The sequence below is a fragment of the Furipterus horrens genome, unplaced genomic scaffold, assembly GCF_987537825.1.
Source record: "Furipterus horrens unplaced genomic scaffold, mFurHor1.1.pri manual_scaffold_13, whole genome shotgun sequence".
Lineage (NCBI taxonomy): Eukaryota > Metazoa > Chordata > Mammalia > Chiroptera > Furipteridae > Furipterus > Furipterus horrens.
This window is the reverse complement of record NW_028327183.1, coordinates 13,869,405-13,897,302: the sequence shown is the minus strand read 5'-3', so window position 1 is coordinate 13,897,302 and position 27,898 is coordinate 13,869,405. Positions and strand designations below refer to the sequence as shown.

General features: G+C 34.1%; 1 protein-coding gene across 1 annotated transcript; it reads left to right on the top strand.

Annotated features, from left to right (window-relative positions):
* Positions 1-247: 247 nt before the first annotated feature.
* Positions 248-25,190, top strand: TERB1 (telomere repeat binding bouquet formation protein 1). The gene is made up of 17 exons (XM_090260754.1): positions 248-278; positions 1,972-2,082; positions 2,282-2,410; positions 4,124-4,255; positions 5,253-5,313; positions 5,412-5,527; positions 5,624-5,746; positions 8,369-8,521; positions 10,525-10,656; positions 11,627-11,752; positions 12,916-13,070; positions 14,516-14,865; positions 15,941-16,005; positions 16,303-16,398; positions 20,791-20,940; positions 21,238-21,303; positions 24,938-25,190. The coding sequence occupies exons 1-17, from the start codon at positions 248-250 to the stop codon at positions 25,162-25,164; spliced, it is 2,223 nt and encodes a 740-aa protein (XP_090116880.1). The 3' UTR covers positions 25,165-25,190.
* Positions 25,191-27,898: the final 2,708 nt, after the last annotated feature.

Here is a 27,898-nt window from a genome sequence, read left to right as displayed (position 1 = left end):
AATTCTTGAACTTTATTTATGTATGTATTCATGTATGTATGTATTTATATATTTATGTGATGGAAATGTTTTGTATTTTTAAACTTTTTTATTATTAAATGTATTGGGTTGACATTGGTTAATAAAATTATGTAGATTTCAAGAGTACAATTCCTAATCATCATCTATATATTTCAAACATTGATTTAAATTGAGAAAATACCTTTATCTTTTAGGTGAGATATAAGGAAAAAGAAAAGAGACAAGCATGGAAAGTGAGGACACAAAGAAAATACAGGGTGAGAAATTCATGGATCATATGTCTGGAATTAGTTTTATATGTTTGTGGGCAATACTGCAGATTATCTGACAATCTAGAAAATGAAAGAATAATTCAGCAATTTACATAAATATTTATCATGCACCTGCTCTGTGCCTGTCACATTCACTTCAGGAAACTGACATTCTAATGGGAAAAGGCATGCTCATCATTAGAACACTATATGATAGCTGATTTAATTAAGGTAGATATAAGAAGAGTTGGGAACCTGAGAACACCATCAAAGTATGCCTGGATGTTTCCGAGTTATTTTCAGAGTGATGGAAATTAAGTTCATGGGCATGGACGTGATTAACCAGAGAGGAAATATTGAAAGAAGAATGAGGAACAGTGTTCCCCTCAATGAACACCATCACATAAGGGTTTGGCTGTGGAAGAGAGCCCTCAAAAAAAATGAGAAACAGCCCTCGCTGGTGTGGCTCAGTGGATTGAACGCCGGCCTGCAAACCAAAGCGTAATTGGTTTGATTCCCAGGGCACATGACTGGGTTGCAGGTCAGGTTCCCAGTTGGGGGGGCGCGTGAGACACAACCACACGTTGATATTTCTCTCTCTCTTTCTCCCTCTCCTCTCCTCCCCTCTGTCTAAAAATAAATAAATAAAACCTTTAAAAAAATGAGAAAAACATTTCAGAGGTGAATGGAGAGTCATGAATGTAATATGGTAATTTAGAAATCAGCCTTAGTGTTACCGACCCTTCAGGTAGGAACCCAAATCAGGGTCCTTCTTCCAGTAATGTTCATGCCAATAGAACAAGACTGAGTTCTATAAAGCAGAGCAGAAACTTTATTCTTTGATAAAGGAATGGAGAGGGTGAGCTCATGCTGTAACAACACCTTCTCCGCAACTGTGAAGGTGTTTTCTGTATTTTATAGGCTGTAGTGCGGAGTGATTAAATTCTTTTTTAGGCATGGGTAGTTATTTTTCTGTTGTACTCGGCCCTTTGGGGCTTGCTCTTTTTTGCACATGCTACCTTGGTTTCTGCGCTCAGCACCTTAGTTTTTGTGCTCAGCACTCTTCATTTTGTGGTCAGGAATCCTTTTTAGTTCCTGTAGGCAAGCATAACCTGTGATATAGTTTAGGTATTGAGAAATATTAGGGTCTTTAGATGATAGCCAGGTGACATTGACATTAGAAGAATGTTTAATGAGCAAGATTGCTTGAAAACATCAGTGTTAAGTGTTTACAGTTTGTGTAGAATCAATATTATTTCTTCCTTAAATATTTTAAAGAATTTACAAATGAAGCCATCTGAATTGAACCTCGAGTTTTCTTTATAGAAAGGTTTTTAACTCTGGTTTTACTTTCCTTCATAGATATGACTATTTAGGTAATCTCTCTCTTCTTGGGTGAGTTTTAGTAACTTATGTCTTTCACAGAATTTGTCCATTTCACCAAAGTCATTGAATTTATAGGTATGATTTTCTATTCCTATATTTCATAAAAGGGGAAGATCAAATAATTTTAAGAAGTTCAAGTTTTCTTATTTAAGAAACATTTCTTTTATATGTCTTTATTGTTTGCTAGACTATGAAAGTAATGCATACCTATTTTAAAAGTGAACATAAAGATATGTATTTAGAAAGTGAAATTTAAATGGTTAATTTTTGAAAAACATGTTTGTTTTAAAATAATGAAATTTTTGTTCTTTAGAAATGAAGACTGACCTGAACTTATTATTGGAGTGTCTGAAGTATCAAATGGACAACCCTTTTTCACAAAAGGAAGCTTTGGTCACTATTCATTCAATTTGTCAACAAAACAGTAAGACATGATAATGAAAATTCACCTATGATTCTAGTTCTTTAGTATCGTGACATATGAAATATGAGTAGTACTTTCTCCTCCATTCAGTTGTTCCACATGTTATGTTACTATGTTCATGTGATTTATTTTATTCTTAAAAGAATAATCAAAATAAATATCATTTCTTCCTCTTTTATTTTGTCTGCACATCTTACAGGCAATGCAGGTTTACATTTTCGGGAAATTGGTGGTTTGGTGTTTGTGAAAGATCTTGCAAAGTCAAGTGAACATAGCATGGTAAAAGAAGCAGCCTTATATACATTAGGAACTGTTGCAGAAAAAAATGGTAAAACATAGCAACTTTATTTCATTATCCTTCAAGCATTGTGACATACTTTAACTCACTACTAATTTAACTTTAAAATTAAATTTCTTTTTTATGTGTTTGGATAGTTTTATCTAGGTATTTAATTTATTTAAATTAATGTATGCCGAAGATTATATTTAACTTATTAACTAATGAATGAATCAGTAAAATGTTATAAGTGTTTTAAAGATGATGGCAAAAACCAATATAGGCATTTAGGAATGCTGAAATAGATTTATAAATAGGCACATAACTAGTCAATATAATCAGGGCAATAATTAATTGCATTCTACTGTCCAAAATGTTTTCTATTCCTATTGACAAGACTAACTTGCATTACTATCAGTTTTTGTTTTTGTTTTAAATTTACAGAGTTGTGAAATAGCTCAAAGACAATGAAAGGCACAGGTTGTGTAGAAGGGAGTGCTAGACAGGACATTCAGTAATTATTTTTGTCCATTTCAAGATCTTTCACAATGCTCCTTGGCATTAGTTGGAAACCCTTTTTTCACCTTCTTTTTTACTACCATGCGTAAGATTTTTATTTTGATGAAAATAAAATTCATCCTTCTTTCCCTTTTTTGCTTCTGTATTTTAAGCCATAGGAAAGTTTTCCATAGCCCCAGGTTATAGGGAAATCTACCTACATTTTCCACTGGTCACATTTTCTTTTGGTACTTGTATGGTTTTTTTGTTTACATTTACATTTTTAATCCTTTTTGAATTTTCCTGAGGTATGATGAATAGCTCCAGTTTATCTTTTTTTAAAGAAAATAAAATAGCAGTCCAGCTAGCCTAACAGTTCTTACTAAAAAGTAGGATTTTTTCACATTGATTTGAAATAGTACCATTATCCCTTAATGAATTTTCATAAGCAATGGGTCTATAACTGGTTTTTAAATTTTCTTCGTTGTCTGTATGTCCAAGTATTTGAATCAAAAGATGAAGATAATCTACAACCACCACCTTGTTAATGGATAAAAATACTCTGAGCATATACATTCATGTTGGCAAAAACATTTTTCTGTAGTATCCCTGAAATGAGGTTGAATCTAAACCATTGATTTGTTAAAAACTTTATATTCTTACATTTTTATCCATTAAATATTTCTTCATTACTTGTTAAGAATCAAGCTGTGTGCTAGTCATTGGGGATAAATAAGACATTGTCCTTGCCTTTGAGAGAGTCTGTCTAATAGCTGGTTTTAGACACTGGATAAAATATTGATTATATTCTTGTGTTCAAGTTTTTTTTTTTATCATATTATTATAAAAATACTTCCTTCTGTCATGTAAGTATTGTTTTTGCTTTTTGAAAAGATATTTTTAGTTCTAGAACAGTCTTAAGAAATAGCACAAGTATCGTTTTTCCCTCTGTTTTCTAAAGTAGGTTTCTGAATTTTCTTAAATTTTTCTCTTGCTATGTTTTGTTATTTACTCACCTTCTTAAATTTTTTGTCATATTTAATTTTTAGTTCAGTTAGGTTTTTACTGGAAATTCTAGGAGATCGCAATACACATTTTAGAGCCTAGATCAAGTATTTCTAATTAAGATACTGCTTCTTTGGTCTACTAATTGAAAAAGCACATATCAGTCTATCAGAAATTTTGTTATATGGCCAATAAATGTCAGTGAAATGATACCCGATTTGTGCTGTGCTTAGAAGTTAAATTTATATTTTTATATTTCAGTTTACTGCCAGGAGACTTTATGCACTTCAGAATTGTTTGAAGACTTAATTTGGTTCTTATCTAATAATGATTCAAACACAAATTTGAAAAGGATGTCTGTCTATGTTATTTTGGTTCTAGTTTCAAATAATAGTAAGTACATTCTTTTATGTGGTAGAACCATTTTTAAAAAAGAATAAATCAGAGCAATAATTATTGATCCTTTTGTTCTAGTTTTTATATCAATTTATTTTGTTCTTACTAACTTCTGAGAACTACTAGTTTTAAGAAAGAATTAATAGCATGCATTTAGTTGATAGATAGTTATTTTAACAAATAGTAAAGTGATTTGTATTATTTAGCAATGAAAAGAAACAGCTTTTAAAGCAAAAAAGAGGCATTTAATGAATTAGGTTGGTTGATTTTTCACTAAGTTGGCCATTTAGTTACAGTGTTTACTCCATCAGTCAGCAATGACCTTAAATTTCATGTAGCTCTTAGCTAAAGTTTTTTTTTTTGCAGTTTTTATTTTGTAATAATTTCAGATTTACAGAAAAGTTGCATAGATATTATAGTGTGTGCCTGCCTATATCCCTACTGCTCATGTTAAGGTTATTTTTTAACATGGCTTTATTTAAATCTTCAAATTGTTAGAAATTTTATAAGAATTTAAAATGCTTCTAGATTTTGTTTTTTCTATTTTTAATTATTTTTATCTTTTAAAAAGATTTTATTTATTTATTTTTTGAGAGGGAGGGAAGGAGGGAGAGAGAGAGGGAGAGAAACATCAATGTGCGATATGTCAAACCTGCGACCTTTCAGTTTTTGGGATGATGCCCAGCCTACTGAACCACACCAGTCAGGGCTCTATTTTGAATTCTTAAAAACTTTTGGAGCATGTTTTGTTATTGTAACACAGATCCATTCAAAATAGGTGTTTTATAATTTTTAGAAGAAATTTGAGTGCTATCCTTTTCTTAGCTTAAGTAATATATTTCTCATAATCTTGATTAGATTTTATCTACTGTAATACTTTAAAGTAATTAAAAGTTACTTATTAAAATACTACTTAAATGTATTTCATTTCTGTAAAATTATTTGTAAACTGAAGGCCATAGTTACTCATACAATATGTGGCTATTCTTTTAAGGGACTGGACAAACGCTTGTGAGAGAAACAGGTTGTATTCAAGTTCTGTCAAAGTTGTTCAGGTAAGCAAATATAAATTTTGTGTTACTAATTATTTATTGCTTAAGACCTTAATACATTTGTATTAATTTACTTCCTTTTTTTTTTTTTAACCTAATAGGGCAGTTCTTTCAAAATATGAGTTGAATTTGTCGGATAAAAATGTTTTCCAGAGTTATCAGTTGTGGTCATCAGTGTGCAGTACCCTATGTGTCTGTGTCAACAATCCTCAAAACGGTTATTATCTCAAATATTTAAATATAAAAATAAAGATAAGTAAAAATTGATATTTTTCAAATATATTAAAATGTGATTAACTTTGTCTTCTTTCAGATGAAAATCAAATGCTTTGCTGTTCACTTTTCCCACATGCTAATGACTGGCTAATAAATTGCATGATACCTGAGATAATTCGTCCTATTTGTTCATTTATTGGACTCACTCTTGCAAATAACAGTACGTATTAATTATTCTCTAAGTTATACTTGAAGAAACTATTTCAAAGCATAATAGAAACCTATTGAATTAATTGAATTAATAGATTAATTTTATTCCAATAAGTTGGGTCATTTTGGATGCATTTAGACTATCACAGATAGGAAAATCATAAAAGTATATCTGTTAGGAAGATATTGTGAAGATCACTGTGGCAGCATAATTTTGAATCTCCCCATATACCTTCACAAAAAAAAAGAAAAGAAAACTAGACAGCAAAACTAAAAACCTTAAGAATGTTTTTTCTCTCACCACACAGAATTAAATTAGAAATAAATAAAAAATAAAACATCTAGAAAAGTCCCAAATATCTAGAAATTAAACAATTCAGCACTAAAATTATCAAACCAAAACAAAAACACACACTCTTGAGTCTAATAAATCACAAAGGAAATTAGAAATGTTTTTAACTGAATGACACAACTGAAAAACTACATTGAAAAATTGTGGGACGTGGCAAAAGCAATATTTAAAGGGAAATTTATAGCATTAAGGCTTGCATAAGGAAAGAAGAAAAGTCTCAAATTAATTTTTTTCGTTTCTGCCTGAGGAACTAGGGAAGAAACCAAGTTAAACTGAAAGTAAACACAAGGAAAATATAAAAAGATCAGAAATCAATGAAATAGAAAAAAACAGGAGAGAAAAAAATCAATGAAACCAAAAGCTAGTTCTTTCAGAGAAGATCAATAAAATGGATACTTTAGTCAGACTAACCATGAATTAAAGAAAGAAGGCCCAAATTACCAATAGCAGGAAAGAAAGGTGACATTACTAGAGATTTTAACATATTAAAAGGAAAATAAAGGAATAGTAGAAACAAGTTTATGCCCTTAAATTTGACAACTTACATAAGTTAGACAAATTCTTTGAAACACATAAGAAGAAATAGATAACTTGAATATTCCTACATCTTTTAAAGAAGTCAAATTTTTAGTTTAAAACCTTAGCACAGAAAATTCCAGGTCCTGATGACTTCATGGTGAATTCTATCAAACATTTAAGGAAAAAAAAAATTCTACATAAATTATTCCAGGAAGTAGAAGTGGAAGAAACACTTTCCAACACATTTTAAGACCAACATTACTCCCATATAAAACTTGAAGAAGGCATTTTAAGAAAACTATAGGCTAATATTCTTTATGAACATAAATGCAGACATTCTTAAAATATAAGCAAATCAAATGTAGCAATACATAGAAAGATAAATATATCATGACCAAGTGGCATTTATCCTAGGATAAATTCAACATGCGTTTGTGACAAAAGCTTTTGGTAAGCTAGGAGCAGCAGGGAACTTCCTCTGTGATAAAGGGCCTCTACAAAATACTACAGCTAATATTCTTAATGGTGAAAGACTTAAAGCTTTTCCCTTAAGATTGGAAAAAAGAGAAGAATGGCCCCTCTCACCACTTTAACATTTTACTGTTTGTCCAAGCCAGTCCCACATGGCAACAAAATGAAATAAAAGTCATAGAGACTGAAAAAAAGAAAATGCAGTATTTGTTCATAGGTGACATGATTGTCTAAAGAATCTACAATAAAGCTACTAGAACTGATAAGTAATTTTTTCAAGGTTGCAGGATACAAGATCATATACAGAAATCAATTGTACAGTATTTCTATATACTAGCAACTAACAATTAGGAAGGAACTTAAACTCATTTACAATAATATAAAAATAAATACTTAGAGGTAGATTTAATGAAAGATATGCCATGTCTATATGCTGAAAACCATAAAACGTTCCTGAAATGAATTAAAGAAAATCTAAATTAATGGGAGATATATCATTCTCATGGATTGTAAGACTTAATTTGTTGGAATGTCACTTCTCAAATTCATTAGTCCATCTTTAGCTTCATGGCATTCCCCATCTAAATCCCAGAAGGCTTTTTTGTAATGTAGAAATTGACAAACTGATTCTAAACTACATGGGAATGCAAAATAGCTAGGATAATTAAACCTGCTTTGAAAAAGGACAGAATTGTAGGATTTATATTATCTGATTTTAATAGTTAATATAAAGTAAGCAAGAGAATATGGCATTGTCGAAAGCAATATAGTATAATAACTATTTATATAGTGTCTACTTTGTATTAGGTACTATAACTAAGCTAGAGATGATTTAAAGTATATGGGAGAGGGGACTCCTACGGGCCCACGAGGACTGGGAGTCCCCAGTCCCCAATCCCCAGTCCCCGTTCCCTTGCTCCCCATTCCCCTTGCTCCTATGGGCCCTCGAGTTGGTCCGAGAGCTGCCTCTCTCCTCCCCCGTCCCCTCTTAGCTTCAATAAACCCACTGCCTGATCCCCCCCCACTCCAAGAATAAAGTATATGGGAGAATGTGCATGAATTATATGCAAATACTAATCCATTTTATATAAGAGACTTCAGTACCTGAGAATTTGGCATCTGCGGGTGGGATGGAGTCAGTGGGGAGGGTCCTATAACTAAGCACCTGTGGATATTGAGGAATGACAATTTGAAAAAGTCAAGTTACTGTTATATTTACTGCAGATTTATTAAATGAAACCATGCAGTTGTTTTGTTTGGGGTTTTAATAGTTTTATTTTATTTCTTAAGCATTTGTTCAGAAATACTTTATATCTTTGGGTGGACTGGATGTATTGTCTCAAGTTCTTGTGCAACTGGAATCTGATTCACACAAGACTCTTTCCAGTGCTAAGCTTGCAGTGGTGGTCACAAAGACAGTGGATGCATGCATTGCTGATAATCGTGAGTAAAAATGCATAGTAATTTTTCTACAGTTGCATTTTGTTTGAGTTCAACATGGTGAGTGTTGAAATGGTAGCTGGAACACTAACATGTAGTCTAGTCTAGTCCCTTATTTTCCCATGGAGGTTATACTTCCCTAAGATTCCAGTCTAGGTCTTCTGATTTCAAGTCTAGTGATACATTCTATCATTTCTAAACCTTTGTTTCATTTAAAAAGTGGCATTAAATTCAGGATTTTAGATGAGAAATCAAGGAACATTTTGGAGACAGAAGGAATGGAAAACCCTATCTATAGATTTTTAAAAAATTATATAAAGAAGTAAGGTATGTGTCTTTCTGGTAAAAATGAGGTCTGACTTACCCAGTTGTAACTAGTGAGTTATGGAGCCAGAATTGAACCCATTCCTGCTTCTCACTTGTACAAACACTGAGGAATAAGAATCTATACATTTTGTAGTAAACAACTCAAGAACTGAAAAATAAGTAGATTTAAAATTTTTATTATTTTATTTTATTTTATTTTATTTTTTTTTAGTCCAGTCAAATTTAGTAGTGGGGGGGGTTGTTTTTACCAACTTTAGTGACACTAGCTTTAGTTTAGTTTTTCTGGTAACCCACTTCCATATTATTTTATTTTTAACTTTTATTAGTATTTTTTTTTTTTTTTTATGTTGAATTTACTCCTGGGCCGTAAGTTTTTGTTTTTTCAGTTTTTTCTGGACTTTCTTTTTCTTCTGCGCAACTTCCTCTTTTGGTTTAGGAACAAGCTGCTCTTTTTCAGTAAGGATCATCTCAGTGTAGCAGGGAGAGCTCATGTGTGGGTTAATCAGCCCATGAGCTCTGGAAATTCTATGCTGTACCTTGGGAACTTTGTTCACCTGGATGTGCTCAATGACCAGAGAATCTACATCTAAACCCTTAAGGTCAATGTGGCTCTGCATTTTTAAGCACATGCAGCAACAACTCAGTACTCCTTTTGGGTCACCAACCCTGTGTCCAGCCCCACTGTTTGGCCTGGACACACCTACCAACTCCACCATTGTATCACGGAATGGGACATATTGCTTCTTTAAACTGACATCTTTCAGATACTTGGTGGCTTTTCGAATATGCATACCCTTGATGGCCTCGGCAGTTTCACAAGTGTTCTTAACGTGAACACGAAGATTCGCACCTCTTGATTTGCATGATTTTGTGGGGTTTTCTGGGTCAAGTGATTAGGAACCATTTTCAGTGGTGACCTCTGGTCACTTTGGGAAGAGGAAGATGAAAAATAAGTAGATTAAAAAAAAAAAAAAGTTATTGTAGGCCTGCTATTAGTTGGGCTCTATGTGAGCTCTAGAGATACAACAATGATTAGGATATAGTCCCTCAAGAAATTCACAACCTTATTATTGATATAAATATTGTTAAGACTCTTGGTGAACTCTGTTAAAAATGCTATGAGAAGTATAGTTTAAAATGGCAGACTTCTTGAATTTTGTCACTTCTCAGCTTCAGATATGCTTCACTGCATTAACATCAGTAGATTCATGGCCAATTAGTGTACATACTTCATTGACAGGCAAGAATTGTTTACATAGGAATGTCTTTACTGTCCATTCTAGGTAAGAAGAGGTGTATAAGGGGAGAATAAGCATATACAGCACACAGCTTTTAGGAATGCTTCATATTGCCAACATTATGCAGGATAATTAAGAAAAAAAATTCTTTAAACATTTTGCTTTAGTGAAATATATTTAATATGAGAAGAGGGATTAACGAAGGCTATATATAAGCCACCCTTTTATGAAAATGCATTTATGTATATTTACTCATATATGCATACATATATATTAGATGTCATATAGATATATAAGATCATTCTCCTAGGATAAGATCTGAAAAATAGTATATGTAAGATATGTGTGTATATATATACACACACACACACATATATACATATGGTTCTAAATTCTAAGTTTGTACTTACTCTTTTTTTTTTTTCCTCTTTATACTAATAGCTACTTTTGGGGAAGTACTATCGAAGTACCACATTGTTTCAAAACTTCTGGCATTACTGCTTCACGAAAGTCTGGATTCAGGAGAAAAATTTAGCATCGTTCTTACTCTTGGTCATTGCACAGAGGCTTGTGGTAATACTGGATTTACTTAGTATGTTTATTAAAACAGTGAAGCAGAAATATACTTTTGCTTTTTTCCCCATCTAGTCATGTGAAAGGCTTAAAAATATTGCCTTTCTCCCAGTAATTCAGGCCTCTAATCACTAATTCTGTTCTTCATCTTTCTTAATCCATGGTATGTAGTCAGTTCCTAAGACCTGTGGTTACTTCTGTTTACCCCTCCATGTGTACCCTTCTACCCAATTTCAGTGCTGCCCTCCCTGCGCCTTCACATCTTTCACCGATGTTATTGCAATAGATTGCTCCCGGCATTCCCTCCCGTCTCCATCTTTCAGTCCACTCAACAGTGCTGCCCAGGTCTGATTGTGTTCTCTTTTGCTGAAAACCTTTAAAAGTTATCTTTTCTTTTCCTACCTATCATCTCACCTCTCTTTTCCTCCTTGCTTCCAATTTCCTCCCTCTCTCCACTCTCCTGCCTTTCTAACCCCTGTCCACTCTCCTCCTCCTTTCCAACTCTCTTCACTTTCCTCCCTCTCTCTCTCCTTCCTCTTTTCCGCTCTCTTCTGTTTGCTCTCTCGCTCCTTCTTCTCTCTTCTTTCCTCATTTTCCATTCACTCCATTAGTTTATTTCTTTATTCTTTTTCTTCTGTATAGTTTAGGATTCAGTATACTTTAAAAATTTTTATTTTACTTTTTATTGAGGTTTTATTGAGAACTGTGTCTTTTTAAAAACCAAATGATGGCATTTGTTTACACTTATGGGGTCTGATAGTACTCTGTGGCTGCATTTCAGAGATCATTACTTATGAGACTTAGGTATTTCATATGAATCAATTATTTCCTAAATTGAATGTACTTTTGAAACTATTTGTTTTCTCCCTCTTTAACTATGTTCATAATTATCACAAAGGAGAATTATGACCTCATGTAGATAGTTTATGATAAAATAACTATCTTCTTTAACTTTTGGTATCTTTTCCAGAGGAAAATCAGTATGATTTTTTTAAAAACAATGGGCTTCCACTCATGATACAAGCCTTAACTGAATCGCAGAATGAGGAACTAAACAAAGCTGCCACTTTTGTGCTTTACAATTGCAAAAAAATTAGTAAGTTCACTGTTACTTTAAAAAATACCAACCAAAGTTTATGAAAGGGAATTTATATCTGCTTTGTGAGCCAAGCCCCTTTAGCTCCCAGACTCCTCTTACATCTGAGGAGTAGAGTATATAATTTGGACATGACAATTAGAGTGTTCCAGCATATAAAAAAGCCCATATGGAAGAGAGCAACAGTATAGATAATTCACATAATTTATACAGCGTAGACAGATTTAGTTGTAAGACTGAAAGTTGAGGGCTATGAATAATATGATTAAATCATAATACAAAGTATTTACTTAATTATTTAAAAATGTTTGTGTGCCGAGCTATTCCCTGGGGGGAAAAAAAAAAGTTTGTGTGCCAATTATTTAATAGGCACTGTGCTTGGCATTAAGAATATAGTGATGAACAGTCTGTGCACTCATAGAACTTAGTTTAATTAGAGAAATAGATTGTAATTGAGTAGTGTCAAAAATGAATATATTATTAAAAATTAACCTAAGAGTTTAGAAGGGATGGAGCACAGATTTTAGAGTTCTGTAACAGAGGACTATGACCTAGACAAAGCAGAAAAGGCTTCAAGGGGAAATGATTCGTGAGCTGAGATCTGAATGTATAGAGTTAATTAGGTGAAAAGAAGGGAATTTGTGATGGGCAAGTATCTCAGGGATAAGCAATGAGGCACAGAAGCCCTGTGTTAGGAAGAAGTCTGGTGCATTGAAGGAATTGACAGCCAATTTGGCTGGAGCACTAAGGGCAGTGGTCATGAATAGGATTTTGGTTTTTGTGGAAGAAAAATTGCTGCCACAACATGTGAAAAGAAAATTTGAAAGATTATAGGAAGGAACTACTTTATGAAAACTTTTTAAAAAACTACTTTCAAACCAGTATTCATACAACTGAGGGTGTTTATTTGCCTGGCATAACATATTTTCATGCTATTCTCTTTCCTATCTCTGAAGAATAGTCTAATTTATGACTCTTCTAGGTTTGGGTCTCTGCCTAGCACTTGCTTCACACTTATTTTCAGCACCACTTGGGCAGTTGAGATAGTCTAGAATGGCAAAATTTAGAAAAGGAGGTGTGGAAAATGAAGTTGTTCTTATTTAAAGTGTAAAATAACATTTCTAGTAATGGATAAACTCACTATTTATTCCCATATTACAAAGCTGAGAAATTATCTTTAAGAGAAAAACCTTTTGATGAAAATGAAGCAGAACAGTTAAAAGACATAAATATGAAAGAGAAGAATATTGAAGAATACTGGAAGAAAGCAAAGGAAATTCTTCACAGAATAGAACAGCTTGAAAAAGAAGAAAATGAGGTTGGTTTCTTTGTTTCAAAGACTATAGAACTTTTTTCAAGGATTTTTCAATAATATAGGTTGGAGGGTAAAAGATTTTTGTTTTTGTTTTTTAAAAGATTTTATTTATTTATTTTTAGAAAGTGGGGAAGTCGGGGAGAAAGAGAGGGAGAGAAACATCAATGTGTCGTTGCCTCTTGCATCCCCCAAATGAGGACCTGGCCCACAACTCAGGCATGTGCACAACTGGGAATGTTTTTTATTTTTTATTTTTTATTTTATTTTAATTGTTTTAAATTTAAAGTTCAGGCCTGGCTGGTGTGGCTCAGTGGATTGAGTGCCGGCCTGTGAACCAAAGGGTCACCAGTTTGATTGCCAGTCCTTTTTTCATTTCTCCTGTCTTTTTTTTTTTTTTTTGCCTTTTTGAAAAACTGTTCTAATTGTTTTTTTGAAAGGACCAAAAATAAGTGTCAAATTCATCATCTTTACCTGGAAGTTCTCTTTATTCTTTTTAACTTTTTTTTTTTTTTTTTTTACAATTTCACAGTATTCCATTGATGGATAGGCTAGCTTCAACTTTTAGCTATTACAATACTGCAGGTAATAATATTAATAGTTTGTACATGTAAAAGTGTTTCTTCATAGAGGTTGTACCAATTTATATTCCCATCTGTCATGTACAAGTGTGTTTGTCTACACGCTTTTGATCTTGGCCAATGGTATAGATGAAAGCTATCTCAGTGCAGCTTTAATGTTTGTTTATAAGTGGAATGGAGCACTTGTTCATGTTTAAGAGCCATTTGTATTTCCTTTTCTGTGAACTAACTGTTCATTTCTTTTGCCTATTTTTCTACAGTAATGTTGACCTTTTTCATATTTCATTGTAGTAGATTTTTGTAAACATTAGTAGAAAAATTACACTGTAGCCCAAGACATGACTTATGTATATTCTTTCTAGGTGTTTTGATTATTATTTGGTTTTGCTACTGGCTTTTTTTCCCTCTGAGTTTCCTCCCCACCCCACACTTTATATTATTCTTGGTCTCTAGCAGAACTTTAAGAAAATTTTTATGTGGTAAAGTATCATGGTTTTTTTTAAATGACACTGACTTTGTGTAATCGTTAGAAAGGTCTTCCCTTAAGAATATTAAAATGTCATGCTTTCTTTTAAAACCTACATAATTTCATTTTACTGTTGTATCAATATTTAGTTCATTTAGATTTTATTTTCGTGTAAATTGTGGGATATGGCTCCAATTTATTTTTTCCCTAGATGGCCACCCAGTTGTTTCCAAATAATTTATTGAATAAATTTCCTTTCCTTTCTAATGTAAACTGCCCCTTTTATCATGTTTATTCTATTGACAATCATAAACTTTTCCTTCATTATTTAAAGGGAGTATAAATTGGATTACACAGCAAATGTATTATCTTGACATTATTTATTTATTATGTTTATATTATAGAAAAAAATACAAAGAGAAAAATATAAGGATAATGTTTCATTTATGAACACAAATATTCAAAATACATTGAAAAACCTCCATACAGATGGTATTGGTGGAGGTCCCAAAGCAGAAGATAAGGATAAAAGCCAGCCTAGAAAACTTCAGAGCTATAAATCCCATGGATTCATGTCTAAAGCATGTACAAATGATGACCAAATGAAGACTCCGTTAAAGAGTGCAAATTCAGTTAATGCTCGTTACAGGGAGAGTGGGCAAAATAAGACTTCATTATGTAAAGCCAATTCAAGCTGCAATCAAGACTTACATGAAAAAACTTTTGAAAAAAAAGATTTTGGTTCTCAGTCAAGGTATAGTTTAATAATTGTTTCTACTTTATTTTTCATTTATTCAGCAAATATTTTTTGTGCAGTATTATGTGTCACACTATTAAGCACTGGAATATAGAAATGATAAAACATGGTCTTGGGAGGAGCCGAAAATAGGAAATGTTGGTAAAGGAGTTTGGATGGAAAAGTATGGGCTAGTACATCTAGGGCATTGCATGTTAATTTAGGATTTTCGGTTTTAACTCATAGGGTGTAGAGAGAAACTAACAATTTTAAACTGAGTGACATGAACAGATTTGAATTTTAGAAAGGATACTCAGAAAACAAAGTGAAACTGCATCTATACCTTAAGTAACAACGCATGTACTGATACTCTGTCAGCAATATAGCCAAAACCAATGTGTAAGTATCATTTGATAGAAGGGAGTAGGGTGTCATGCAAATCTGCTTCAGACTTGCCTTTTCATTTGTTCACTGTGCCTCACCTCCAGTACATGTCCTTTTCTCCCTCCCAAGTAATTTGTGGGGCTGGACCTGGGATTTGTCGCTTTTCTTCCTAAACCCTTTCTTGTATTCTGCTCTTCTGATGGTTACTGTGCTAGGAGGGAAACCTAAGAGGATGCTGCTATGTTTTGGGAAGGTTGCAGGGTAAAGTATTAGAAAGATGCATTGTATCATTACCACCCCTTTCTTCCTTTTTAAAATTATTCTTGAAGTTAATTTTAATTGATTTCTCAGGGATGTGGAATTGGGAAGCTGTGCAATATGTTCTTGGGCCAGGTTTTTGATGCCCTCTGACCCGCTCAGTTCTCTTTTGGGAGGAGGGGGCGCCTTCGTTTCTTCCTTTTATCACTTCTTCCGTGTTTCTATTCGCATCAGTATTATTACCCTCTGGAATCTTGTTCAGCTCCACTTTTAGAAGCAAGATTATACTCATTTCAGATTTTACTTTGGCAGAATTTGGTAGATTTTGGAAGATCCTGGCTCCAGCTCCTTCTGCCTGCCAAACACTCAGAATCACACCATTGCATAGAAACATTAGTACATATGCCAAGCAGTATGTTTACTTTCAGTAATCTGGTCTGTTTTCTTTTAGTGACCATGTTTTTAAACATCCAAATCCTATTGTTAAAGATAGAAAGCAGCAGTTACCAGTAACAGGTATGATTAAAGATGTTTCTTCTTTGATTTTTCAAGAAAACATATATTTAGGTGACTAACATAGCTAAAAATGTATATTGGTATATCTGTCCTTTAACATATGAGCCACACCTCTGACTCTTCTTTCTGGTATAAATGTTCAGTCACCTTTTATTGATAATTCAAAATGTTTATTTATCCATTGTGATGTGTAATTGTGGGCTAAAATGTATGAAAAATCTTGATAATTAATAAATCTTATAAATGTCAGGTCCTTGCATTAGTCAAAAAAATCTTATATTTTACTATTTTTTCCAGATCCATTTACATTATGTTTAGATATAATAAATAAAGAAGTTATCAATTCTCTATCAGCTGACAATAGTTCCAAAATATCCAAGTATAGGTGCTCAGGTAAATATTTTTTAATTACAGTTATTTCAAAATTAAAGCATTATCTGATATTAATTAAGTAGAATTTGTAATAGTTCTGCCTGTGTTGCTCTTAGAAAAATAACTATTTGGAATATCACAAAACATTCGAAATATCGTCTTCTATCTGCATCACCCTATGTTCCCAGTAATTGTTTTTATGAATCAACATAGCTAATACTTTTAAAATTATTTTATTGTTCTCTTTTTGTCACAAGTAGTATCTCTATAACTATACTAAGGTAAACATTTTTTATATTTTTAGAGAGCCAATAAATAGAAATGTATTTTGGATTATGCTCTATACATCATAGGCATTAAGTATTAAATAATATCTACCTTATATTTATAATAAATATATAAATGTTTCTAGTGTTCCATGCCCCATTATTTATTTTCTCTGCAGGAGTTTTTTTAAAAAAAATTTTCAATTACAGTTTACATTCAATATTATTTTGTATTAGTTTCAGGTGTAGAGCATATTGGTTAGAGAATCGTATACAAAGTGATTCCCTAATATTTCAAGTACCCATTTGACACCATGCATAGTTATTTCTGCAAGGCATTTATAAACGCTCCATAATGCTTATTCCATCCCTTCTCCTCCTCCTGTTTCTTCTCCTTCTTCTTCATACCCTGCTATTTTCTCTTCACTCTTACTCTTTCACTGTTTGCTCTATGGAGAAAATTGAGGCTATTGCACATTAGGCTCAAAATATTATTCTAACCTTGGCTGGTTGCTCAGGTAGTTGGAGCATCATTTCATACACCAAAAAGTTGCAGGTTTGATCCCAGATCAGGGCATATACTTACGTTGCAGGTTTGATCCTAGGTTGGTGTGGTGGTGGTGGTGGCGGGTGTACAGGAAGCAAATGATCAGTGTTTCTCTCTCACATGGATGTTTCTCTCTCTCTCTCTCAAAATAAATAAATATATCTTCAGGTGAGGATGTAACAAATGCATATGTATTACTGTTCTTCAGTCTTGGATGTAGAATTTAATTTTATTACTCTATAACTGACATCTAGCTATAATCTGAATCCCATCTCTTTTTCTTCTTCTCATTTTAGTACTTGTAATGTCTTTCTGTTCATTCACTTTCTACCCATTAACTCTTTTGGTCCCACCTTAAACTATGTTAATTTCTTCTCATCTTAAAATCCTATAGTGTGATTTGCTATTGCTTTAAGTATTCATTTACTCTTTTTTCCACCGTTTATTAGCAGATTCCTGCTCCTGTACCCTTCTCTTTCAATGTGTTAATTCCCATTTTAACTCCCTGAAATCTGGCTTCTTTTATTGCTCTTCTACTAAGCATTAAGGTTAAAGGTTACCTGAAGCCTCATTTGCACCACCCCCAAACCAATGACTTTTTAAACTGTTCTTATCCTCTAGTACCTCTGCATTGTTGACTTCCATTCCTTGATATCCTCTTCTGTCAATAGTTTAATGCTACAGTTCTCAAACTGCTCACCCAAACTTCCTGGGGCTCTGCAGTGAAGTTTCAAGGACACTACACAATATTTTAAGCTTTATAAGTGAACCACAAAATGTATCTTTTGGGCACTACATGAATTACTAGCTCAAAGTAGTTCACAGTTTCAACATTAGATTGCACTACATTCTTTTTGATGATATCAAGTCTTTATGGAGCTGGGTTTTCAGTAGTAGTTGTGATAAAAATCAAGCACCATACGAAAATCAAGGTGGGACAGGAAATGAAAGTGGCAGTGTCTAGTCTGCTTCCAGAGTTCGAGAAGTTATGCTATATCCAAAATAGGTGCACACATCCCATTAGGAAGGAATTGTAATTAATCAGAATGAAATACAAATATTATTTTTTCTTTCAATTTAGCTATCTTATTATTTCAAGTGGCTATTAAGTTGTTAGAACATAAGTACTTAAGTTGTTCTGGACCTAACAGGATGGTTGGTGTTTCTTTTAGCCTAGGGGTGCCGTAAAAAAATCATCAAGATCTTAAGGGTGCCATGAAATGGAAAGTTTGAGAATCTGTGGTCAAAAGTATTTCAGTTGGCAGAGTGGATGCTTTCTGTACCTGTTAACTTCCTTTCATCCCTTAGTTTGTGGTGCTTCTTTCCTAGTTCCTTTCTTCCCTCGGTGAGCATTCATTCATTCATTTCAGACACTCAGGGAGTGCTTATTCTATGGCACCAGCCCTCAACTATACTGTACATATTGTTGTGAACTTCTCTTCCTAATATGTACTTTTTATCATGTCACTGTGCTAAAGAACCCTTGGTGCTTCTCTGGAACTCACTGAAGCAGACTCTGCCTGGCTTTTAAAATTTTGTGGAATTTTGTCCTGCTTCCACTTGTTAAATTTTACTTGTTAAAACCCAGCTCCACAAAGACATGGTGTCATCAAAAGGAATGCAGTGCAATCTGATGTTGAAACTGTGAACTGCTTTGAGCTAGTAGTTCATGTGTTCTCTTCGAGTCTGCCAGAAATGTGCCATGTTTATTCTAAACTTTGTTATTCAGCCAACTACCAAATGATTTGAGGTGTCCTAAACTTCTCCCTTACTCCAACCACTCACTATTCACCAATTTTACCTCAGAAATCTTTGTGTTCTCATCGCAAATACTCTGTTTTAGAATCTTTTCGTTTATTTTCTGGTCTGTTGAAGTAACCCCTCAACTGATGCTCTTACTGTCAGCTGATATTTCTATAAGACAAATGAAATAATGTCATTTCCCTTCTTAAGAAATATCCTTTGGTTCCTCCCCATTGAGTTTAAGATAGTTAAAAATCCTCAGTATGGCTTTTAAAACCCTTCTTGACCTTACCCTTTCAACCCTCACCAGTCTCAATTTTTCTCCCATACTTCTCTCATACCTTATATTACAGCCGCACCAAAGTACCTCTGATGTTCTGAACATACTGTGCTTTTGCTCATGTTCATTGTAACAGAAATTTCCTCATCCCACTTAACTTTCTGCCTGGCTAAATTCTCCTAATCCTTGGGAATAGGCTGCTACTACCATTAGGTGACAGACAGATGGAGAATTTTGTAATCTATGGAGATGGCTAACATGATCTGAACCTACTGATCAACCTTAACATTAAAAAAAGATAAAATTTATGTTCTTAATATGTTGCAGTAAGAAGTATAAATACTACCTGTAAACAATTCTAAAAACAATTGAATCTGAATTGATCAATCATCTAGATCTAATTACTAATTTATTGGGCACAGAGGAACATTTTAAAGGATGCAACTAGGATGTAATCAGCAAAACCAGCTTTTGGGGAACTCCATAGCACGAATGACCCAGTGTCCATAACAAGTAAATGATAAGGAGAAAGAGAGGAGACTTGATAGATGAAAAGAGATGCAAACGACATACCAACTGAATGTGGTAGTGGACCTTGTCTGGATCACGATTCAAAGAAGTCAACTGAACAAAGAAAGTTTTGAGATGATGGGGAAATTTGAACACTAAATATTAGATTATATTAAGCATAACTTTTCTAGGTGTGATGATAGTTTTATGTGTTTAAAAAAAAGTTCATATCTGTTAGGGATGCATATGAAGTATTTACAGATGAACTAATTTTTTTTTTAACAGGAAACTTCTAATACTTTCATTTTTAATTTTATTTATTTTATGCTCACTCAAGGACATATTCACTAATTTTAGAGAGAAGGGGAGGGAGGGTGAGAGAGAGGGAGGGAAACATGGATCAGCTGGCTCTCATACATGCCCAACCGCGGACCTCTTGTGCCCTAATCAGGGACCAAACCTGCAACCCAGCCATGTGCCCTGACCTGGGACCAAACCCGCAGCCTTTCCGTTTACAGAATGACGCTCCAACCAAATGAACCACACTGGCCAGGGCTAAACGAACTAATATTTAATGCAAATTTCAGGCTTCATAATCTAGTGTGTACACGGGGGCAGGGCAGATACATGAGGTGTAGGTAATATATATATTGACTATGATTAATAATTATTGAAGCTGGGTGATGGATACATAGAGGTTCATTATACTTTTTTCTTTACTCTTGTGTATTTGAAATTTTCTATAATAAGACATTAAAAGAACACGATTGGGAATGAAAGTTATTTCTTTTGGCGATCTTGCCTAACTGTGACTCCTGCTTAGAACCAGGCCAAAGGAGATGCTCCTTTTCTACATCACCATAGCTCTGTTCACACCTCCATTGTAACCCTTATTTCACTATATTGTATTTGTTGTTCTTACATAGCTCACAAGACTTTGAGCTCCTTGATGTAATTATAATTAATTTCCTGATTTCAGTTTACCATCATAAATATATTTGCTTTCATAGATTTGTTATTAGATATTTTGTAACATCTATGCATCACTTTAATTTGTTTTCTTTTAGGTTGCATAACAGTAGGAAAATCCCTGAATAGCCGAAATTTTAGCAAGCTCTTGCACTCTTGCCCATACCAATGTGATCGTCATAAAGTCATTGTGGAAGCTGAAGACAGATATAAAAGTGAACTAAGGAAATCACTTATCTGTAACAAAAGTAATTAACTCAGTAGCTTTAATTATGACTATACCTTCTGAACTATGATCTAGAACATAACATTAAAAGCTAGAAGTAAACTAATATTGAAAAGAAAAAATCTGTCTCTGAGCAACCAGTGATTTAAGATGTATCCAGGGAGCAGATTTAGTCTCTGGTGGTTTAAAAATTGTTCCCAATCCAACTAATTATTCCTATTAGAAGGGGAAAATAAGAAAAATATCATACTGATGGAATTGATGTGCTGTTACTCAGACTGACATACTAAGTATGCTAAATGTTTTCCATATTTTTCAGAAATTCTGTTGACCCCACGTAGAAGACAACTGCTCAGTAATGAACCTACTGCCTCTGGAGGAATAAGTGAATAATTTAATTTTTAAATAAGCCAAAATTTCAGGAAGAAGAGAATAAGTAAATATATTTAATGTTAAATAAGCCAAAATTTCAGAAAGAAGAGAACAGCTGTATGATTGTTCTGTTTCATCATTAATGGCTCTTAAATGGTAACCGTTGTTTCTGATGAGAGCCATACTTCCTAAGAAAAGCTGTGTTCCTCTTCCCTTCCTCATATTGCTTGCTCACCCATTGATTGCCAGCTGGGGAAGGAGCAGGAGAAAACTAGTATTGATTAGTCACCTACTATGTGTTAAGTGTTTTATAGCTATTATTTGCTTTAACTCTTATAACAACATTGTAAGGCAGGTATTGTTTTATTCCCACTTCAAGGCACATTGAATTGGCAAATGGCAGAGCTTAGGTTCAAATGCAAATCTGTCCTTCTTTAGAAGCCTCTGTTCTGTCCTTGAGATCACGTTTCTATTTTAAGAACAAAATTATTTTATGCACAAGTGCTTCAGAGAAATTTTGTTTCATAGCTATAAGACTTCAAACAACGAAAATGGAATAGACAGATAGTATAAACCTTAAAGCCCTGCTTAAATTTCAAAATACTTCTTAAACAATGAATTAAGTTATAGGAACTTTCATTTAACTTAAGAGTTAACATTTCAGGTTTTTCACAGAAACCATAAGAACATTACCATTATCTTCTATTCATATGGAATTAGTACCTGCAGAGTAAGAATAAGCAGTTGAGTGCCTTACTTATCAAGTAAGCTGGAAATTAGTAACATCTATAGAGCCATTCTGTTACTTATTGCAAAGACATTCATACTTGTTACATCCAGGAAACTTTTTTTTTTTAAATTGTTTCCACTTTATTGCTCAAGTGCAGAACTTGAGATGAGCCTGGATCTTCAGCAACGTGCAGAGAAGAGGCTGAGGAGGTGAGGGGGGTGGGGACAGGACCTGGTTAAGGACAGGAAACATTTTGCCACATACTTTCATTTGGCCATTTTCACTGCTAAAACCTTGAAAGAAATTTCAAATTTACTTTTCATGCTGGATCTCTTTCTAGGTTAAATTTTCTGCATGTAAATTAAAATTAAGTACAGTATCACTGTAGGGCAGCCCACTTTTTAACATAATAATTTCTGTATAAACTGTTAGAAAATGTGTATTTTTAGCCCTGGTCGAGTAGCTCAGTTTGTTGGAGTATTGTCCTGATCCACCACAGTTGTATGTTTGATCCCTGGTTAAGGCACATACAGGAATCAACCAATGAATGCGCAAATGGGTGGAAGAACAAATTCAAATCCATGTTTCTCTTTCTCTCTCTCTCTCTTCCTCTCTCTCAAATCAATAAAAATTAAAATAAAATAAAAAACGGGTATTTTTCTATAGAAACATGTTGCACTTGGAAATCTTGTTTTTGACGAGTTTGCATCAAATTAATATAGATTTTTTTCAGCAACATGTCTTAAAAGCAAATGTATAAAAAGTAAAAATATTTTATAATCATTTTGTATAGTAAGATCATTTGCAGAGCCTCGTGAAATGTACATAATTATGGCTATACATTGATTATACAGAGGAATTCTAAATGATGTTTTGTGACATTCAGCTCATAAATACATATGTATTTTTTGTGGGTTAGAATTGCTTTAGCTAAAACCAAATAGTTAATAATTTGACCTGCTCTTTTAGAATGTAGAATGGCATCTTGAGGAGGTAGTGATTAGATTGGTCTCATAGCTCTTTCAAAAGCAGTCTAGGAAAATTTGTTATATTGCCACTCTCCTTGCCCTTAATAAATTTCTCTTTTGTATTAAAGACAGCCATCACCACTCATTTGGTTACAGGTTACACCCATATTTCAGACTATTCTTTTGAGAAGGGACAATTACAGCATCTGAGGATTTAAAGAGCCTCAGGGACGTGACTCCGTTTTTGAGACGGATTGGTATCTTAAGGGGGTTTGAACAATAAGAGTCTCTAGAGCGGAAACTTCTTGCCTATTTTCCGTGCTCCTTCCTGATGCCCTATCAATATCAAAAGGAGCACTGAAGAAGCCAGACGGGAGCCTTGTGGTGTAGAAAGCTGGTGCTTCCTTCTCGGCTGCCCACTACTCACTCGGCTTCAGTAACCTTTGAGGAACTGGGCACAGGCGTTAAGTGCAGGAGTCAATGAGATGGCAGCTGCAATGGAAAAGTGGAGACTGGCTTTACATGAACGACTCTGTACCCTCATAACCTGAATGTTGTTGTAACCCATCCAATACTGATTACAATGAGTTCAAATAATTTAGAAAGTGAAACAGAAATCATCTATTTCTTAGATAACCACAGTTTTCTAGTAGACTCAAAAGCAAGTAATTTCATTGATAAGTGTTAAACCAGTTTTTACCAGTAACTTTTTTTCTTTCAACAAATATTTGTTAATCATCTATTATGTGTGAGACACAGGCCTTGGGGATACAGTGGTGAGCAAAACACAAAAATTCCGTCTTCATGGAACTTGCATTCTAAGTTAGACCATTAAGTCTTAATAAACATTATTTTCATTTATCAGCCTTCTGCTGGTAAGATTTTCTCTTCTCTTTTAAAAGATCTGAACTGTAGCTCCTATCCTAGGAGAGGTGGACAAATAGTTAACAGCTGACATGCCAAGGGCAAATTTTTCTAAGGGTTTTCCAGGTCCTACTAAAGTAAGTAGCCTTAAGTGAATAAATAAACACAAATCCTCCTCATCAACACCTACATTGGATTAGCATCTATTATGGATTAGCAATGAACGGAAAAGCTTTAAAGAACTATCTCCTAGTAATCATCATTAGAAGATAATTGTGTTTACAGATACCAATGGTACATTCTTTCCATTGTAGAAAGTATCGCTAAAAATGAGATAGTTAGCTCAGACCAATGTGACTCCGATGGGTGTTGTCCTGTAAAAGGGTCAATTCCAAGTCAGGGTACATGACTGGGTTGCAGGTTTGGTACCCACTTGGGGCAAAAGGCAGCCAATTGATGTTTCTCTCTCTTTCCTTCTTCCCTTACCCTCTCTAAAAAAAAAAAAAAAAAAAATCAAATAGTTAAAAACTTCCTTTCCCCTTTTGCATCCCCTCCACCCCCTTTTTTTTAGTTTTACCTAGCTGAGCATCCATATAGGTAGTGAACTTGTTTTTTAGAGTGGATTTCAAAAGACCCTTATTCTTTAAAAGTATTTAACCAAGATTGATAATTAAAGTAACAAGTGTTGATATTCTTTTCTATTCTACAAAGTTATGGAGCTCTTTGGGAAGACTGTATCTGTAAGATAGGTAAGCTGTTTGTTAACTGTTCTCACAAGAATTTTGAGAGAATTAACAATCAAATGTTTGTAAACTTGTTTTTCTTGATTGAAAGATGTTGCAAGTATTATTACAATATAATAAAGTTACAATTATTGAAGAAGTCAGAGTGATAACATCTAACTTAGTAGAAGGTACTCGGTTTTTTAATATGGAAATAGCTTTCTATGTGATGAGTAGCCCAGGCATGAAGTTTTCTTACTATATAATTCTTTTCTTTAGAGTAAGTTAAGCACTTATTTGAGTCTCAAGAAGTTTTTTTTTCCAGCAGGTACTAATATATTCTACAATTCTCATTAATTACAGAAAAAAGAAAAATTCGTAAAAACTTTACTGAAGAAGAAGTAAGTTTTCTTTTCAGTGGAGTTAAGAAAATGGGAAATCACTGGAATTTAATTCTGTGGTCTTTCCCCTTTCAACAAGGACGGAAATCTGTTGACCTTGCTCAGAAGTACCACAAGCTGACCAGACACCCCAAGTGTGTGCCTCCTTTATCGGAAGAAGACTTGTCAGTTTTCAGTGTGAACTCTTGAAATACAGTGCCCTGAAGCTACAAAGTTTGAAATAGTCTTCTAAACTCTCATGATACAGGAATGTGGATATAGGGATATTGTTTTCGTTAAACTTTTTTTGTGATGTGATGAGCTATAGCTCATCAGATTATTAAAATAGTTGATAAAACAAATGCATTTTCAAGATGTAGATTAGTAAGACAAATTCCTTCATAAGGTCAAACATTTGTTTAGGACTATGCTTTTATTTTTCCTTAAGCTCAGAGAACATAGGTCAGGGAAAAAAAAAAAGATCAGCTAGCCTTAAACGTTATTTGACACTATATTGCAATTAACACTGCGTGAGACATTTGGATTTTAGTATTCTCATCCAGTGAAAGTTCCTCCCCAGGAAGACAGAATAGTTTCCCAAGCTGTTCAAGTAAGGTTCCCACACACTAAATCAGTGTTTGACATTTTGTTAATTAAAATGTTTTCTTTCTAAAGGCTAATTGTGAAGTTGCTTTGAACACTTCCGAATTATATGGTCAGATTCAGTTCTCTTTTGTGTACGTTTGTTTTTGCTTTTAAAAAATTTAAAACAATTTGCTTATTGCTTTTTGTTTTTGTTTTTTGGATTAGGCAATGTGTTTATTGAGAGAAAAAGAGGGGAGAGGGGTGGAGGGGAGAGGCAGCTCCTGGACCAACTCAAGGGCCTGTAGAAGCAAAGGGAATGGAGAGCAAGGGAACGGGGACTGGGGAATGGGGACTCCTGGTCCCCCTTGTGGGCCTGTAGGAGTCCCCTTATTGTTTGTTTTTAAGTTAGTTTTCTTTTCATGGAAAACCAGTTAAATCTCAATTTTCTATTCTTACTTTTTTTGTATTCCATCATGATCCCCAAAGGATGCTGTTGCGGCTTCCATTATATTTAAAATGTTGCTGTGGCAAAGGGATCAAGTTTCAGAGCCTGAAGCTCCCTGTGCTTAGGTACCCGTTAGCACACTGCCTCATGGCATTGTAGGAGGTTCCTCAGTCCCAAACTTATTTCCCTACAAGCATGATTTCTTTGACCTTTTCAGATCATGACTATTTCTACTTAGATGAAGCACAATTTTTATTAAGTTTCTTATTTTCTGATCCACATTGAAAATTCCAGAGGGTCAACAAAATTTTCTGTTTAAATCCAAAATTTCCTTTAGGCAAAAGAATAATTTACAATTAGTAAAATCTCTTGCAGCATTTAAAGTGTGAATTAATCTACTCCAGTATCTGTCTGTTTCCTAAGCACTATGGGGATAATTTAAATAGTCTTGCTGGGTTATTTTGATTTGTACTTCTCAAGATTTATGGAAGTTGTTTTAGATCAAAGAGTAAAACATTTTGTTGCCTCAGTCTCATTGGCTTAGATAGTAAGACGTTGTCTCTCACCATTATTCAGATATCATTTAAGCTTATTTTTCCATTTTAACTGAGTCATAGGTACCAGTTCTTGAAAAATTATGCATGTATGGGGAGGAAGAGGGGGGAAAAAGGGGAAGGGTCTAGTCAAGGAACTAATATAAATGACGCATGAACATGGACAACAGGGTGAGGACTGACTGTGGGAGAGGGGGGAGGTGGGCGAGGCAGGGGAGAGCAATGGGGGAAAAAATGGGACAACTGTAATAGAACAACAATAAAAAAAATGGAAAAAAATTATGCATGTAGCAGAATCATCTAACACTGCTTACAGATGCTTCCTCAAGAGTATGACATACTGTATCTTAGACACTGTTTTGTGTTTGTCACTGGTACTACATTTAAAATAACCTCCTGCCTTCTGAGAACTTCTTGAATTTTATCCTAACCCTTGGCTAACTTTTGGTTAGCACAAGCTGCTCCCCCCTTCCTCAAATAGAGATGTTTGGTAATAAAATAATTGAGGAAAAACAAAGGAAAGCCAAAAATGATGACATATTAGAAGACTGTATAGCTGTCGGAATTTAGACCTGGCCAAATCAACAGGGAATAGAAAATTATTTTAATAATGACAGATCCTTGGAGTAGGAACTGACCTTAATTATAGTTCCCTGCCAGAGGCATGAATTTCTCTATGACAATCTGAACATTGATGGCTGTCTTTGACTTTGCCTACATCCTCAGAAATCACAGAGTAATTGATGGTTGGTTCTTCCTTAGACCAAAATAAGATGTGCCTCCCTGCAGTACCTTCTGAAGAACCACAAAAGTTGAATCTCTTTTCCACATGCTGGCCATTAGGAGAGTTAAAGATAGGTGTCTATCACTTTCCCCTCTTTTCCCCTCTTTTCCTTCTACACCCTTTCTCCTGCACGTTGATGAGCCCCAGCTACTTCATGCTTCAGTAGAACAGTGTCATGTCTCTATGAGCTTAACTGACCATTGGACACCTCTTTGTGTATAATCTGTGTCTAGAAAGAAATGTGACCTGACTGGCAGACTAAGGCATCAGCCTCCTTGCTAGGCCCAGAGGTTTTATGGACCTTACCTAAGATGCTTCCTGGCATTCTGTGTGACCAACTCAAATTATAGTTAATATGACATAATGAAGATTTACAGATTATAATTTTTATTCCTATCTTGTTCTTATGCATCTATTTTTAACTTCACTACAGGACTTTAGTAGTCCCTATTAAATTCCATCCTGTTAGGTTTAGTCTGTAATCAGTTTATCATCCATAATATTAGGCATCCCTTCCTGATTTACGTAATCCACAACTTCTGTGGTGTTCTGCTGCATTCTCCAAGTCACTGATGG

Coding starts and splice junctions, on each gene's coding strand:
- TERB1 (XM_090260754.1), top strand. CDS start 248: ATGGAAAGTGAGGACACAAAGAAAATACAGG. Junction 2,083..2,281: donor TTCAATTTGTCAACAAAACA/GTAAGACATGAT, acceptor CACATCTTACAG/GCAATGCAGGTTTACATTTT. Junction 20,941..21,237: donor ATCACTTATCTGTAACAAAA/GTAATTAACTCA, acceptor CATATTTTTCAG/AAATTCTGTTGACCCCACGT.